We start from the raw sequence: 15,041 nt of genomic DNA, 5'->3' as shown, positions 1-15,041 counted from the left end.
TATCTCTCTAACCGCTGTAGCAGCAACCTGTCACACACACAATGCTCAGTCTGTGCAGGTTGTGAAATGCATACATGACATACAGTCGGTACATCAGATGCTGAAAGAAGATGTAACTTTACATTGTTTCTATAGGACACTGATGATAGTGTAGTCTTTTCAGGTTCAGCCTGTTGTATTTGCTTCTTTATTTGCTTTGATTGATGTGATGTTATTAATTTTGTCTGGTTTAATTTGTATTTTGCTTTAATGTAACCCAACATGTGAGTGAATGGTGCAGTCTGCCTTTTTCTGATGATCTTGCTCTACCTTTAACGATGATGTGATGGATGCAGCCCTGTTGATTAATGAATGTTCCCTCTGCTGCTAATACTTAACTAAACCTTTCTTCTCTTGTCTCTGAAGGAGATTAAATTATTTCTGACACAGAGAGAAAGGGAAAGAGAGAGAGAACCTATTTTTGCTTTGATCCTCTGTGGTGATGATTTGGGCTTTTAGTTTACTGACAGCTAACCTTGTTTGGCCCTTGGCATCTTCCATCAGTCCTGACCTCTGAACCTCTGTCATTATGCCTTCCCTCCTCCTTTCCCCCGTGCTGCTTGCTTATCCCCTCGACTCCTGTCTGCCCTTGTGTCTTTTGACCTTGGCACCTAGGGCTTAGACCGCTCCAACTCGTGGGTGAACACCATGGGGTGTAAGAATTCTCCCTGGGGATCCAGCCCTGGGTCCGCACCAGAAACCATGCAGGTGGTTTTTGAATGCCCTGTCCTCCACCTTGCCTCACTATGGAAAAAAAATCACTCTATTCACCTTGAAGGGATACTGGGATATTTGGAGTTTTGGTTTATTATGTTAAGAGTTGGGGAATTCATATCCTTGTTAAGTATTTTATTTTTATGAACTTGTTCTTATGCTGTTACTTAAAGGGGCTGTTTGTAAGCTTATTCATTCATAAATAATTTTTTTAATCCCTATAAATGAACAGCGAAAAATGAGCCCTTCTACAAACAAATGCCCAATAGACGGGTCTGGTTTCTTTTCTTCCTTTTTTTTCTTTTTTCTTTTTTCTTTTTAAACTTCTGCTAAATTCTGCTCACTGTTACTCAAGCAGTGAATTAAATATAACGAGGGAGTTTGCATAGGAATGGAGTCTGCTAATATAAACAAACAAGCGCTTCCCAGCACAACACAGACTCCAACAGAAACCCCATAGAAACAGTATGTGTTGCTTTTGTTACTTTATCAGTGGAGCTCACATTTAGCCCCTTTAACACACGATTTAGTAATTTTAGTGGTTACAGTTACTTTTATAATGTTTTTGCTGTGCAGAGTACAGCAACATTGACGAAACTCCTAGCATAGTACAAGAACAAAAGATGCCAAAACTTCATAATATTGCAGTATTCTGGTACAATAATAACTCTCCCATTATCCCATACATGGGAGTCACAGTCGCCTCCATGATCCTGTATATTTCATGCTAGAGTCACAGGTGTCATCCCACTGAAATAATCACACCTAACAACACCTCCCTTTTTCTCATTACTTGTATATTGTAAATCCAGGTGATGCCAAAGAAACAACAAACAACAACAACCTGCTGCTTTGGGTTTAAACTGATTAAAATTACAACTTAAAATTAAGACATAGTCTTACTGTGAGTATTTCACTGAAAGAGTAGGAATGGTGGAGAAAAAGGGCAGTGTTAGAAATTACCTTCATCAGCAGAGTAGACTTTTTTTTCTTTCATTTTATTTCATCTGTCATTTAATTTTTTCCTCATTTATTCACTCACTGCTTTTGTCCCATGGTCCTTCGCTCTCACCTAGTGGCCCTGCATGACTTACTAACCCTATGTAGCACTCACTTTACCACTGGTGCATGGTATGAATGTGTGTCCAATTCATTGTCCATCGTCATGATGTTATGTCCTTGTCACTTTTAAGTTGCCGTGACATAAGCCTTTTACTGTTTACTAATTTACATGTATAATATTATCAATGCCAAAGAACCAAGATAAAATTCATTTTGCATCTTGTAAAAAATCACAGATTACTACATTGTGATTACATTGTCAAAGATGAATAATGTGTGTAACATTATTTGAATTTGATCTGCAATGGAACTTAGCTATCATTTTCCTACTAGTAATAAACATTTGATTCTGTAGGATATTTTTCCTTTTAAATGTACATCTCTGGATTAATGTGTTCACCTTGAGGGAAACAAAATGGCCTATCATTAAGCAACGGCTGTTAAGTCCTTACCTGTTCTTTGTGCAACCATTTTGCATCCCTCCCTCAAGGAACTCAAACTACAGATGTATCTGACTGTTCTAGATTATGAGTACAACACTTTGGTGTTGTGTTCTGTCCTGTGTTTTACCGTTTTGTGCTTCATGTGTGATGACTCTGTGCGTGTGTGACCCAGCAGACACATTTCTCTGTGTGTGCTAAGGGGGGAAAAAGGGGCAACCCCACCTCGTTGTTCCTCCACTAACCTTGTTGTCACCGTTCCATTCATCCCACCCATAGGCCATGGAGCGCTGTGGCAATCGCATGTCTTCGCACACTGAGAGCGCCAGTTTCTTGCAAACTTTAACTGGACGGTTACCCACAAAAAAGGTAGAGCCACTGCCGCTGGGAGAGGAGCCAACCCTGCCCACCTCTTCTCTCTTTTTTTTTTGCCTCGTCACCTGTCTTGTCTGTGGATGTGTGCCTCTGGACTGGTTGATGTCGTATTTGGTGGTTGTGGAGTCTTGTTGAATGCTGAATGTCAATGATCAGCCTCTTGTTCTGGATGTGTGGAGGAGTTTTTCACGTGACATCGATGTTGGCTATAGTCTGGCTAACACTGACTGTGTGTTACAGAATGTTGTGCACACATTGTCTGGGAAGTCTTCCTGCTTTGTGGTTCATTTGCTAAATCAGCATTATCCACCTTTTATCCTCATGCCCCCACAATTCCCTCAGATCTCAGTCAGGTCTTGTCTATTACCCACATTTATTAATTAAGAAATACTTTCCAGACTGGACTAAAGTCAGTGTGTTAGCCGGACTGTGTTTGATGCTGGTTCTGCATTAAAATAAATAAATAAATGCATTTCAACACTTGGAAGAAATGAAGAAGACTCTCTTCCTTCTCCTTCATTTCTTATAAGTGAAAAGTGAAGCACACAGTTGAAAACTATATTCTTTGATAAAATTTGTGTTAAAATGCTTCTTGTTTTTTTTTCACTTAACCTCACTTTGTCCTTATAGAATTTAACAGTGTTGGGGTTGCTGGAGCTTTTCTGGACCAGACTGGATAGAGATTGTTACCGCTTGTCATTTTTATAGTTGGAGGTTTTAAATCTGATCATCTCCTTAGGATCAATTTGATTTGTTAAATTATATATATATATTTTATGCAAAGATAAAGAGTTTCTTTTTCTGCTGCTTCACAATTATTCTGTCTGGCTCTGTTGCTTTCATTCTCCCCCCTCCCTCTCTTTCTCAACCTCTTTGTCTCTATATCTTCTACTGTCCCACTCAGCTCTTCCATGAGGAGTTGGCCCTCCAGTGGGTGGTGAGCAGTGGGAGCGTCAGAGAGGGAGCTCTACAACAGGCCTGGTTTTTCTTTGAACTCATGGTGGGAAACAATCTTGACACAGACAAAAGTTACATTTTCATCAGTCGTTACTGTACAGTCAATATGTAAAATACTATATCTTGTATTGAACACCTTGTCCACAGGTGAAGAGCATTATCCACCACCTTTACTTCACTGAACGCCTAGAGTCGCCCAGGAAGAACCGTTTCCCGGAACGCTTCATGGATGATATTACAGCTCTGGTCAGCACAATTGCTGGGGACATTGTGTCTCGTTTCCAGAAGGTAATTATTGACCAAATCAAGTTTCTTTTTGTCAGCAGTGGATTCCCATTGGGCATGCTATTTTTGGAATATCAAAAATCAGCATAACACAATAAATGAGGCCAGAATTTGTGTCCGTTTCACTGACCCTGTATGTGATCGAACCACCAATTCTATATCCTTTTTTAAGATGTGTTTCTTATCCAATTAGGACCTGGAGCTTGTGGAGAGACTCAACACAAGTCTGGCCTTCTTTGTCAACGACTTACTGTCAGTGATGGACCGAGGCTTTGTCTTTACCCTAATCAGGGCATACTGGAAACAGGTAAATTATTTATTTTGTGCCATATATATATCGTTTACAGCTAATGATTTAATGATTAATGGTGATGCAATTCAAGCAGCATCAGTAGAAAGAAAGAGAAAGCAGATGAGGTATGTTTAGGTATCTGATTAACTTCCAGCAACAGATGGCAGAAAGTGCAGAAATGTATGACTTCTTTTTCTTGAACGCAATTACCAGATATTGTCCTTTGATAATTGTAGTTATTTTGGTGGCACAAACCATGTGTCTACTTATAAGGATGTGTTTCCCATTGTTTCCCTCTCTCCAGGTCTCCACAAAGCTTTATGCTCTGCAGAACCCAACCCTGGAGTCTTTAAGGCTGGATTTCCTGAGAATCGTTTGCAGCCATGAACACTACGTCACCCTCAATCTGCCCTGCAGCCTCCTCACACCACCTGCCTCTCCTTCCCCCTCTGTATCCTCAGCAACTTCACAGGTCAGACTCAGACACAGAAATGAAGGGATGCTTTACAGTTTTGTGTGAGTCAAAGATCAGTAGTCTCTCGCTGTTAAAATGTTAATGTTGTCACTTTCAGTAACTCGCTCTCTTCTATGCTGCAGAGTTCTGGGTTCTCCACACATGTCCAGGACCAAAAGATAGCCAACATGTTTGAGCTGTCCGTCCCCTTCAGAGAGCAACACTATCTGGCTGGACTGGTTCTCTCTGAACTGTCTGTAATACTGGACCCAGACAATGAGGGGTTTGTATGTTTTGGATTTTGGGAATTGTCCATTTACTGAATGTTAGTGATTAAGCAATTCACTAAAAACATTCCAACATAATGAATGGGTTTTATTGCGTCTGTATGTTTACCTAGTAATCTGCCAAGTGTTGTAGTGAAAGATTCTTCAGTTTATAGCCCCCATATCTGTTGGTGAGAGATAAGCTTGTATGCGTAGTGACTTGTAAATAAGCACATGTTGAACAAGCATGGCAGTAAATTATGGTCATGCAGTAGTAGCTTAATGTGAATAGGTTTTTGTTCCATTTCCTTTTCATATTTGAAATGAAATATTTGATCATTTTCTCCCCTTTTTTCATGTTTCTTTTGTGTTTTTTTTTTTATTGCAGAATGTTTGGTCTACATAAGAAAGTGGTGAATGTTGTTCATAACCTCCTGTCCAGCCATGACTCTGATCCACGCTATGCAGATCCTGAGGTCAAGGCCCGTGTTGCCATGCTTTACCTGCCTCTAATTGGCATAATCATGGAAACGCTGCCTCAGCTCCATGACTTTACAGGTAAATTAACAACAAATGGTATTTTTGTGGTCGTATTTTGTCCCTCATGCCGCTTAATTAGTAAGTGCGAAATACATTTTCCATTCATTCCTCCTCAGTAGAGTCCCACAACCAGTGGGGTCGGCCAGGTGGTCCCCAGGGAGCAGCAGTGGGCAACAGTGGAGAAGAAATGGAAGGAGATGGTAACAGCATGATAAGTCAGACTGTTGCCATGGCGATAGCAGGCACGTCTACTTCCTCTCCAATGTCCCGACCAAGCAGCTTCCTGCTCAACTCGCAGGTAAGTTATTGTTTATGACATGTATTGCTTCAGAATATTCTACGGTGAGCGATATGCTGTACTGAACATAAAAATATTGTATAATTTTATCAAATCTTAAACTTAAATGTTTTTTAAAATCCATTCTTACCCTCTTGACTTCTCCTTGTCCATATCCCTAGGCGAGTCGTCAGCATGGAAGCTTTTCGGCCGAATCGAGTCGTAGTCTTCTCATCTGTCTGCTATGGGTGCTGAAGAACGCTGATGAGCTGGTCTTACAGAAATGGTTCACAGACCTGTCTGTGTCGCAGCTCAACCGCCTGCTGGATCTCCTCTACCTCTGTGTCTCCTGTTTCGAATACAAGGTAATAACGACATGCACTGTTCTGCTGTCCTTTTTACTGGTGCTTATTCATTTTGAACTAACAAATAGGGAATCCCCTGGGCTGATTTCTCGATATAAAGAAGCTTAACTTTGCTACTAAATGTGGGCATTAAATAGTACACACTGCTTTCTCTTCCATTATCAATGTTACTTTATTTGTATACCTACCTCTTCCTGTTTTGCTATTTGCCTTTTAATGCTTGCATATTTTGCTCTTGTGCCTCTAACCTGCTTTTGCATGCGTGGTGCTGTGCTGCAAATAACTTTCCCGCTGTGCATTCTCTTGTCTTGTCCACTCACCCCCTCTGCCTCATGGATACAAGGCCCATGTTGTGTTCACCATGCAGGGGAAGAAAGCGTTTGAACGAATGAACAGCCTGACCTTTAAGAAGTCCAAAGACATGAAAGCCAAGCTCGAGGAAGCCATACTGGGCAGCATCGGGGCCCGACAGGAGATGGTGCGACGCAGCCGTGGGCAGCTCGGTGAGAGTACACACACTCAGGATATGCTTTGCATTGACATGCATTGAAGCTATTAACAGATAGACAGACATTCCTTGCATTTGTAGATAGAGGTGCAGAAGTGCTGTTTGTCTCCTGTTCACTTTCACTGTCATTAATGAAGCTATTACCATCCATGTAGACAGCGGTAGTTTTTTGCGTGAATGGTATGCGGTTCACTTCTCTTGTACAGAAATATACTGTATAGCCTTTTCACACTGTTAAAGAAAGTGCGTTATTGTTTCTTCATATTTAGAACGAAGTCCATCTGGCAGTGCATTTGGCAGTCAGGAGAACCTGCGATGGAGGAAGGACATGACCCACTGGAGACAGAACAGTGAGAAGTTGGACAAGTACGCTCTTTTCAACTTTTCAATACAATTTGATTATCAGCAAAAAAGATCATGAGAATTTCCCATTGATTATAGAATCAATCATCTGCAAAGAAAGTCATTATTCTGTGTTCAAATGTGAAAATTACATCCATAAATCTTTTTTGTATCTCATATCATGCCATCACAAACCCAAATCATGTTTTCTATATAGTTAGCTGGATTTACAGGCTTACCAAATTTAACCCTTAACCCTGTTTTTCCAAACTTTTGTCACAGATTTTTGTCAAATGATGACAAAAATCTTTAATTTTACTTTCTTAAGTAAATTCAGCTCCAGACTTTGTTTTCTGTTAATTTCCCTGTGTTCTTTTATGTTGCTGTGTGTTTATGTAGGAGTCACAGATCAGTCAGGTATTGTATGGTCCACATTTGCTGTGTGCTTTTTTGAAACCCTACCCCCAATCAAGTTCCTCATTTATGATGTATTCTCATGCATGTGGAAAGACAGTTGAAATTGACAAGTTATTTGTTTGTATAATCATTAATTTGTAGTAAAAAAAAACAAAAAACGTACAGAACTATTCCATATTTTTGTGAGCTCTTGATGCATCTCTATTATAAATTAATTGCTTCTCCATTTTGACTCTCTGAATTCACACATGCAATTGAAGAATCCTCCATGATCCTGGTTCTTACCTTTGATCCCCCCTCCCCATTCCATCCCATCATTCTGTCTCCCTTGGTAACAATGTCTGTCTCAGGATTGGTAGTGGTTGCAGTGGGTCTGTTATTGCTTTTTTAACCAGTAGGCTTCTTGTTTTTGGGATTCTGGCTTGTGTGTCTCCCTCGTTGCTACTGGAGCAAAAAACAAGACAGTTCTAGCCGTAGCTATTGTTTGTCAGGGATTATTTATTTATTTTTTGTATAACCTAAGTGTCACCTAATAAACACATAGTTTTAAATGCTTAATATACAACATGAAAGTGTACAACATTTAACCCTAGAGTTCCAAGTACTGACCATAACTCAAAGGATTTGGGCAACTGTGTATGACATCAATTTTCTGCTATGATCATTTGAATAGGTTGAGGTTTATGCCATGTAGTCATCATTCGTGATTACGTGCTGTAGTTTTGAGTTTGGTGACTGGAAGCTTTTGCATCATCCAAGGATATATCAGCAATTTTGGAGTTTTGTGACACGATCCTCTGCTGCATTTATTACAGGACCAGAGCAGAGTTGGAACATGAAGCACTTATTGATGGCAACCTCGCAACAGAGGCCAACATAATTATTCTTGACACCTTGGAGATCATTGTGCAGGTATGCATGAGAAGATTTAACTATATTTACTTTACATGCTTGAGGGAATCATAAATGTTGATGTTGTGCGTATCCCTCTTCCTTCAGACTGTATCTCTGACTGAGTCCAAAGAGAGTATCTTGGGTGGAGTGCTAAAGGTGTTGCTCCACAGCATGGCCTGCAACCAGAGCGCCCTCTACCTGCAGCACTGTTTTGCCACACAGAGAGCACTGGTGTCAAAGGTTTGAGCACTGACCTGTTAGTTTATCATTTCATGTCATCATTACAGTTTTTGCTGGATTTATAACTTGTTTATTTTTCTCTGTGTCTGTGTAGTTCCCTGAACTGCTGTTTGAGGAGGAGACAGAGCAGTGTGCTGACCTATGTTTGCGACTACTAAGGAGTTGCAGCAGCAGCATAAGTACCATCAGGGCCCATGCCAGCGCTTCCCTTTACCTCCTCATGAGGCAAAACTTTGAGATTGGCAACGTGAGTACAGCACCAAAACTTACCATTCACAAATAACGCTGTGTCTTTTTTGTAGTGTTCTTAAGCACCAATCTCTACTTTTACAAGCTTCAAGGAAATACCTCAAATGAAGTTACAAGGAAGGCCTTGTGAAGCCTCGTGCTTTGCAAGCACATATGCCAGAAACAAATTACTCTAATTTATTTGATTACTTAAAAATGCTGCTATTTAAATAGTCAGTTAATAAGGAGAACAACGTAACTGGTGTTTGGCCAATTCAGAACAAGTATCTTTCATTGGTTTGCTACTATTTTTCTTTCACTTAACATCTCCATATTTAGTGCAAAACCAAATGCTGCTGCCAGGCATCCAATTTAGGCCCAATTACTCGCGTATGCTTCATTTCTTTTGTTGTAGTGCAGCCAGACCTTCTCAAAATAGGTTGTAAGAGAGGAGATGAGCTCTGCACAGTGTAACGGTCCAGTTCTCTTAACAGAGCATCATTTGTTCAATCCTCATGCATCTGTGTGGCCACTTTTTCAGAACTTTGCCAGAGTGAAGATGCAGGTGACCATGTCTCTTTCCTCGCTGGTGGGAACCTCTCAGAATTTCAATGAGGAGTTCCTGCGACGTTCTCTCAAGACCATTCTTACATACGCAGAGGAGGACCTGGAGCTGAGGGAGACCACGTTCCCGGACCAGGTTCGTGTTTCATCATTGACTTATTTTGTGTTTCAATGTTCTCCCTGTGTGTGCATGGGTTCCTCCCACTGTCCAAAAACATGCAAATTGGGGATTCAGTTAATTGGGAGTGAATGGTTTTTTGAATGGTGGTACGGAGAGAAGACTGTAGATAACTCACATCCTTACATCATTACTGGTGGTTGATTTTATTTTTTGACGTTAGTGTTTTTTTATTTCTAAAAACTGTGGGGAGCAGCAGTTTAACTCACAAGATCTTCTTTCTTTCTTTTTTTTTTAACTCCCTTTAGGTCCAGGACCTTGTGTTTAACCTGCACATGATCCTCTCTGACACAGTGAAAATGAAGGAGCACCAGGAAGATCCTGAGATGCTGATAGATCTCATGTACAGGTACAGAATAAATTTGCATTCTAACAAAAAAGTTTCTGTCACACGTCTTCTATGTGATCATCATCATTTTGTTATCTGTAAAATGGGTGTTGTGTCTGTCCAGGATTGCAAAGGGTTACCAGACGTCTCCAGACCTGCGACTGACATGGCTCCAGAACATGGCTGGAAAACACTCTGAGAGGAATAACCACGCGGAGGCTGCTCAGTGTCTTGTGCACAGTGCTGCTCTGGTTGCTGAATACCTGAGCATGCTGGAGGACCGCAAGTATCTGCCTGTTGGCTGTGTCACCTTCCAGGTAAGGACAGCTCCTATAGTAATGTTTGTACACTTCCCTCTGAAGAAATCTACATAAGTTCTTGGGCCAAGTAATGTCAGCCTTGATGTTTGTGTGTGCGCTTGTGCTTCTCAGAACATTTCCTCAAATGTACTTGAGGAATCAGCAGTCTCCGATGATGTGGTGTCTCCAGATGAAGAGGGCATTTGCTCAGGCAAATACTTCACTGAGATTGGTCTGGTGGGACTCCTGGAGCAGGCTGCTGCCTCTTTCTCCATGGTAAGAAGTAGAGGATGGTTCATTAGATGGAATAATTTTAGATCTTCTCTCAGTTTTAATAAAAATTAGTCTGACAAAGTTAGATTTTTACTCTTTGACTCAATATACAGTATATTTTTTGCTGTGGTGTTTTTTAGCATTTTATGTGATGAACTGCAACATTTGCTTTGATATTCATTCCAGGCTGGCATGTACGAGGCAGTAAACGAAGTGTACAAGGTACTGATCCCTATCCACGAAGCCAACAGGGATGCAAAAAAGCTGGCCACCATTCATGGTAAACTACAGGAAGCCTTTGGGAAAATAGTTCACCAGGTAAACGGACACACACACGTGTGATGTAGATTTCTTCTTTCCCCCTTAGCTTGAGGTGCAAAACTTCATATTTAAGTCAAATGAGAATTAAGTCATTTGCATGCGTGTGTGTTTGAGAGAGAGAGACCCAGATTTGATGTTTTATATTTACTCTGTCAGTCTCCTCACATTTGGTTTAAAGAAGGTTACAAATATGAAAAGCTTCACCAGCATATTCACATGCATTTTTTGAAGTTACGATTTCTTCTGTTACCTATACGAGGCAGTGCAGAGAGGTTAAATTCCTTCCATGGAGTAGAATAAAGCCTTACCCACACTGCATTTCAACTTTCCCTATTTGATCGTTCTCTTATTCATTCCTAAAAAGTTGCCGTAAACACAGCATTATTTCAAGCCTTCATGCGCACGCAACGCCTCAAAATGACTCTAAACGCTGTAGTATATATGCCAGGCCTGTATGTGGCGCTGTAACGCTGCCACAGAAATACACCAAAAACAGAGAAGGTGGCGTGGAGCATGTGTGGATGTGTGTTGGTGTGTTTTTGTTCACATGTCCTGTATTCTCTTTGTCACACAGAGTACTGGCTGGGAGGTAGGTGACTCAATGGTTCCTGCTTGGCCCTGCTCACATTTGTTTTCATTTATTCTCATTTTTTTTATTTGCCAGCCGTGGGCATTCTGTTACTATCTCCGCTTTGTTACACACATCAAATTCATTAACACCTGCAGACAAAGTCATCTGTCTGCCCCCACCGGGGGATATTTGCTCTACGAGCAGCAACACCCGTCTTCCTCTCTCCTCCCCCCTCTTACTGAGCAAGAGGAGCTTGTTTTGTTTTCCTTTTTTTTGTTTTGTTTTCCGTGACAGTGTTGGCAGGCTGTGCATGGGAGCCACAGTGTGTGTGTCACACTAATGCCAAATGTCTCCGTGAATGCATCACTCGCACAATCCGCACTTTTTTTCTCATCCTCACCTCCTGTCTGTCTGCTAGTGTGTCGGTCAGAACACACACTCATTGACTGGCACTGTCTGCTGTCACACTCAGTTTCATCTCATCCTCAAACACAGGGCTCGATTTCAGTGCACTGTTTCTACTTGAAGGTTATCCGTTAGCATCGCTGCTCTTGTAAATGGGTCATTCACTTCATATTTATTTATTTAAATGAGTCTTCTCAAACACAAATTGTTGTTGTATTGGGTTGAAATAGCCACAAAGAAATTTCTGAGGCAGTCATGTTTTTCCCAAGAGGGTTCATCTTACAGTAATCTCAGGATTACTTGATTTATGCCTTTTGATTTTGATTACTTCAATTACTTGCCCCGTTTTTTAATAGCTCAAACTAAATCGACCCCTGATATATTTTTTCATCCATTCTGTTCTTCTGTTAAAAGTATTAACACCAGAGGTTTGTGTAGTTATTTTGTTTTTGCATGAATTGGACTGAGCACTTTTTGTTTGTATGGAAATGCACTGTGATGTGCATGGTGTGTTTCTGAAGGTTGTGGATCTTTGTTTTCCTATTTTGTCTGTTCTGTTTTTAACCGTCTGCCTCTGCATGGTCCAGACCCTGCTCAGTGACTTTGTTTTTTCTTCCTTTTTTTTTTAAATCGGTAGATAATTCTGCTGTTGTCTGCTGGTATGTTTTGTTTTTAAAATTCTCTGGAACAAACCCATCCTGATTAAAATTTGTTCTGTTCTCTCCTTTTTTGATTTCCCCGGTTGCCGACCCTTCCCACTTTACTTAATTGTGTCTTGTGGTAAGTTCTTTAGTTTTCGGGGCTTCTTAAATTTCTACTTAAGTTTCTTTTTTTGTCAGCTTTTTTGGAGTCAGCAGTCAATGTGATTTGTTTTCCCCTTTTTAGATTTGCTCTTAGCATTAGAATTTATCTAAATATTTAATTACAATCTAGAGGCCGCTCTAGTCACTTCAGCTTCCCCCAAACACATATTGTCTTTAGCGTTAGAAAGCAACACCAGTGTCAACCTTTGCTTCTGCTTTTTTCTCCTCTACTGAAGTTACCATACTATCCTATGAGCCCTGGTCTAGTCTATCCTGTCTCATAATCCTAATTTGCAGTTATGAGTCAGTGTAGTATTTAGTTTGCCTCCATTCCAACATGATGAGGACATAGCCGTGCCCAGAATACGTACAGTATTCCCACTGTCTAAAAGCTACAATAGCTGAACTTCTTGGTCACCATTGTTACCATCATTCCTGGCAAGAAACTAAATGTGTCTCTAGTCAAAAATGTATATATAGCAACCTTGTTTATCTATTTTACAGTTGAGTTACAGATGTTCCATCCAACATATTTTATTGGTGTTTTTCCCCCATCATTGAATGTCAGTGCTTACTAATAAGAAAGGTTAGGGAAGAGGTGATTCGATACTCGGTGTAAATATCACTCTGATATTGGCTACAATTACCAGATCGGATATTGGAAAAAGAGAAAAGTAAAACCTAATATGATCCATAAAATATGACATAAATGGTTGAATAAGCACAGACATCATGCTAAAAGGAGAGATGGCAGTCAAAACATTCTAGTTTTGTTTGTTTATTTAATGAGTTTTTAGCTTTGCGGTAAATGCATCAGCATAAATGTCCTTTTAAACAAGCTAACTTGTTTAAAAGAGGTGAAAGACTGGAGACTGGCACTGGTAGAAATTCAAGGTTGTGATATCAATAGGAAACACGAACAAGTTATGGCGACCTGTCCCTAAAGAAGGCGGATGAGTTTAGGCATCTGCTTGTGGGTGCTTAGTTGCAGTTGAAAGCTGCCTCTTCTTCAATTTGATTGTGGAAAACAGACCTGTGCCGCTCATGTACTGAGCAAAAATGAGAGTTCATGTTGGTCAGTTGATTGAATGCTGTGCAGATATTCATCATGTGTGTCTGCTACTTGTGACAATCAGATATTCTGCTCTCAGGTCAAGAAGGCTGTTAGTTGTTGACCTTTGTTTCTCTTTGCCTGATATTGTTGGGTGTCAGTTAGGTTAAGCACTTTGTCATTCCCGGTTTGGTTGTTGAGCTCCTTTTGGCTGCGTTCTGTCTGACACTGACTGCTGTATACCGACTTATTGTCTTATATCTACAGTAGTTTTGTTGAAAGATTATAATTATTGCTGTTGTTACAAAACTGCAGCCCCTCATCTTTTCCTTTGTTTCTTTGTGCAATACAATAAGCTGAAATCTGTTATTTTTGTCCATCAGAAAACAAAGCAAAAACACTCAAACAAATAAAGGTGAATCATTATTGGCTCCACTTTCTTTTTCAGCATTTACAATATTTTATAATAGTTGGGAATCTGATTTGGACTGTGACTCTTCAGACCTGTACACATATACAGTAGTTATAGTTGTCTATTCCCATTACTTCAAGTGCTAATATTGCATTTCTTTTGCTTGCAGGTTGGGAAGAGGATGTTTGGTACGTATTTCAGAGTTGGATTTTACGGTTCGAAATTTGGCGACTTGGATGAGCAGGAGTTTGTGTACAAAGAGCCTGCGATCACGAAGCTGGCAGAGATCTCTCACCGGCTGGAGGTAAAGTGAAATAAACTTAAAATTATACAGAAGCCACAAACAGTCCTGGCCGCTACTATATTTATGCATTCCTTTGTCTCAAGGTCTCAGCATAATCATTTCATTATCATGGCATAACAAGGCTTGTTTTCTCAGCATAGGGGATAACAAATAGTGGATAATAAGGGTTGCTCCCTCTTGGCTAATATTTTGTCTATCACAGATAGATACTGCCAGCAGCAGCATGCAGGCTCTGACACCTGCCAGCAGCAGAACATGTCACAAAATGGAGAAATTACTGATCAGGGCCTGATGGCTGTACGTCTAAACACAAGCAGAAGTGATTGCAAGATAAACCAAAAAAATAACTATGTCACCGTGGAGAAACAAATCTCATTATCCTGTCATAACGCATTGATTTCTTGTTATCGCGAGAAAATGATCCTCGTTATCTTACAATAATGCGTTAATTATCACGTTGTCATGAGATAATAGGCCATTATCCTGTAATCTGTTATCTCAAGATAACCGAATGAAAATATGTAGTAGTGACCATGGCTGCTCATGGCTTTTGTAATTCCATTTTTTCCCAAGAACCTTCTGACCTTAATTTAGGGTTAGGTTTTTCGAGGAAACTGTCTTTAGCAGCTGTTATTTTGATTTTAAAGATTAGATTTGTGTATTATGAGCCTTAACCAGCATTTCATGAGACTCGTTGTCGTGTTTCCTCTCAGGGTTTCTATGGGGAGCGATTTGGAGAGGAGCAGGTAGAAGTTATAAAGGACTCCAACCCAGTGGACAAATGCAAGCTGGACCCAAATAAGGTCAGTGTCAGGCACTGTGTCCATATTGTCGGAT

The 15,041-nt window shown here is 40.4% G+C and overlaps 1 protein-coding gene across 25 annotated transcripts in view; it reads left to right on the top strand.

The window, feature by feature from the left end:
• Window positions 1-15,041, top strand: part of dock7 (dedicator of cytokinesis 7) — a 42,239-nt gene that overhangs the window by 23,787 nt on the left and 3,411 nt on the right. For 3 of the 25 annotated variants that reach the window (XM_044044301.1, XM_044044296.1, XM_044044290.1), the window contains 24 exons: window positions 655-747; window positions 2,535-2,624; window positions 3,535-3,630; window positions 3,735-3,875; window positions 4,066-4,179; window positions 4,469-4,636; window positions 4,762-4,901; window positions 5,273-5,442; window positions 5,541-5,722; window positions 5,884-6,066; window positions 6,410-6,569; window positions 6,844-6,940; window positions 7,316-7,333; window positions 8,149-8,245; window positions 8,333-8,467; window positions 8,562-8,714; window positions 9,237-9,395; window positions 9,686-9,786; window positions 9,890-10,082; window positions 10,197-10,340; window positions 10,524-10,655; window positions 11,233-11,247; window positions 14,079-14,204; window positions 14,918-15,007. In XM_044044301.1, coding sequence (XP_043900236.1) covers window positions 655-747; window positions 2,535-2,624; window positions 3,535-3,630; window positions 3,735-3,875; window positions 4,066-4,179; window positions 4,469-4,636; window positions 4,762-4,901; window positions 5,273-5,442; window positions 5,541-5,722; window positions 5,884-6,066; window positions 6,410-6,569; window positions 6,844-6,940; window positions 7,316-7,333; window positions 8,149-8,245; window positions 8,333-8,467; window positions 8,562-8,714; window positions 9,237-9,395; window positions 9,686-9,786; window positions 9,890-10,082; window positions 10,197-10,340; window positions 10,524-10,655; window positions 11,233-11,247; window positions 14,079-14,204; window positions 14,918-15,007 — 2,997 coding nt within the window. Of the gene's footprint in view, window positions 1-654; window positions 748-2,534; window positions 2,625-3,532; window positions 3,631-3,734; window positions 3,876-4,065; window positions 4,180-4,468; window positions 4,637-4,761; window positions 4,902-5,272; window positions 5,443-5,540; window positions 5,723-5,883; window positions 6,067-6,409; window positions 6,570-6,843; window positions 6,941-7,315; window positions 7,334-8,148; window positions 8,246-8,332; window positions 8,468-8,561; window positions 8,715-9,236; window positions 9,396-9,685; window positions 9,787-9,889; window positions 10,083-10,196; window positions 10,341-10,523; window positions 10,656-11,232; window positions 11,248-14,069; window positions 14,205-14,917; window positions 15,008-15,041 lie in introns of those variants that run through there. The other 22 variants (XM_044044298.1, XM_044044291.1, XM_044044307.1 and 19 more) reach the window with 19 other exon arrangements.

The sequence above is a fragment of the Solea senegalensis genome, linkage group LG14 (assembly GCF_019176455.1).
Source record: "Solea senegalensis isolate Sse05_10M linkage group LG14, IFAPA_SoseM_1, whole genome shotgun sequence".
Taxonomy (NCBI): Eukaryota; Metazoa; Chordata; class Actinopteri; order Pleuronectiformes; family Soleidae; genus Solea; species Solea senegalensis.
This window is presented reverse-complemented; position numbering and strand designations above follow the sequence as displayed.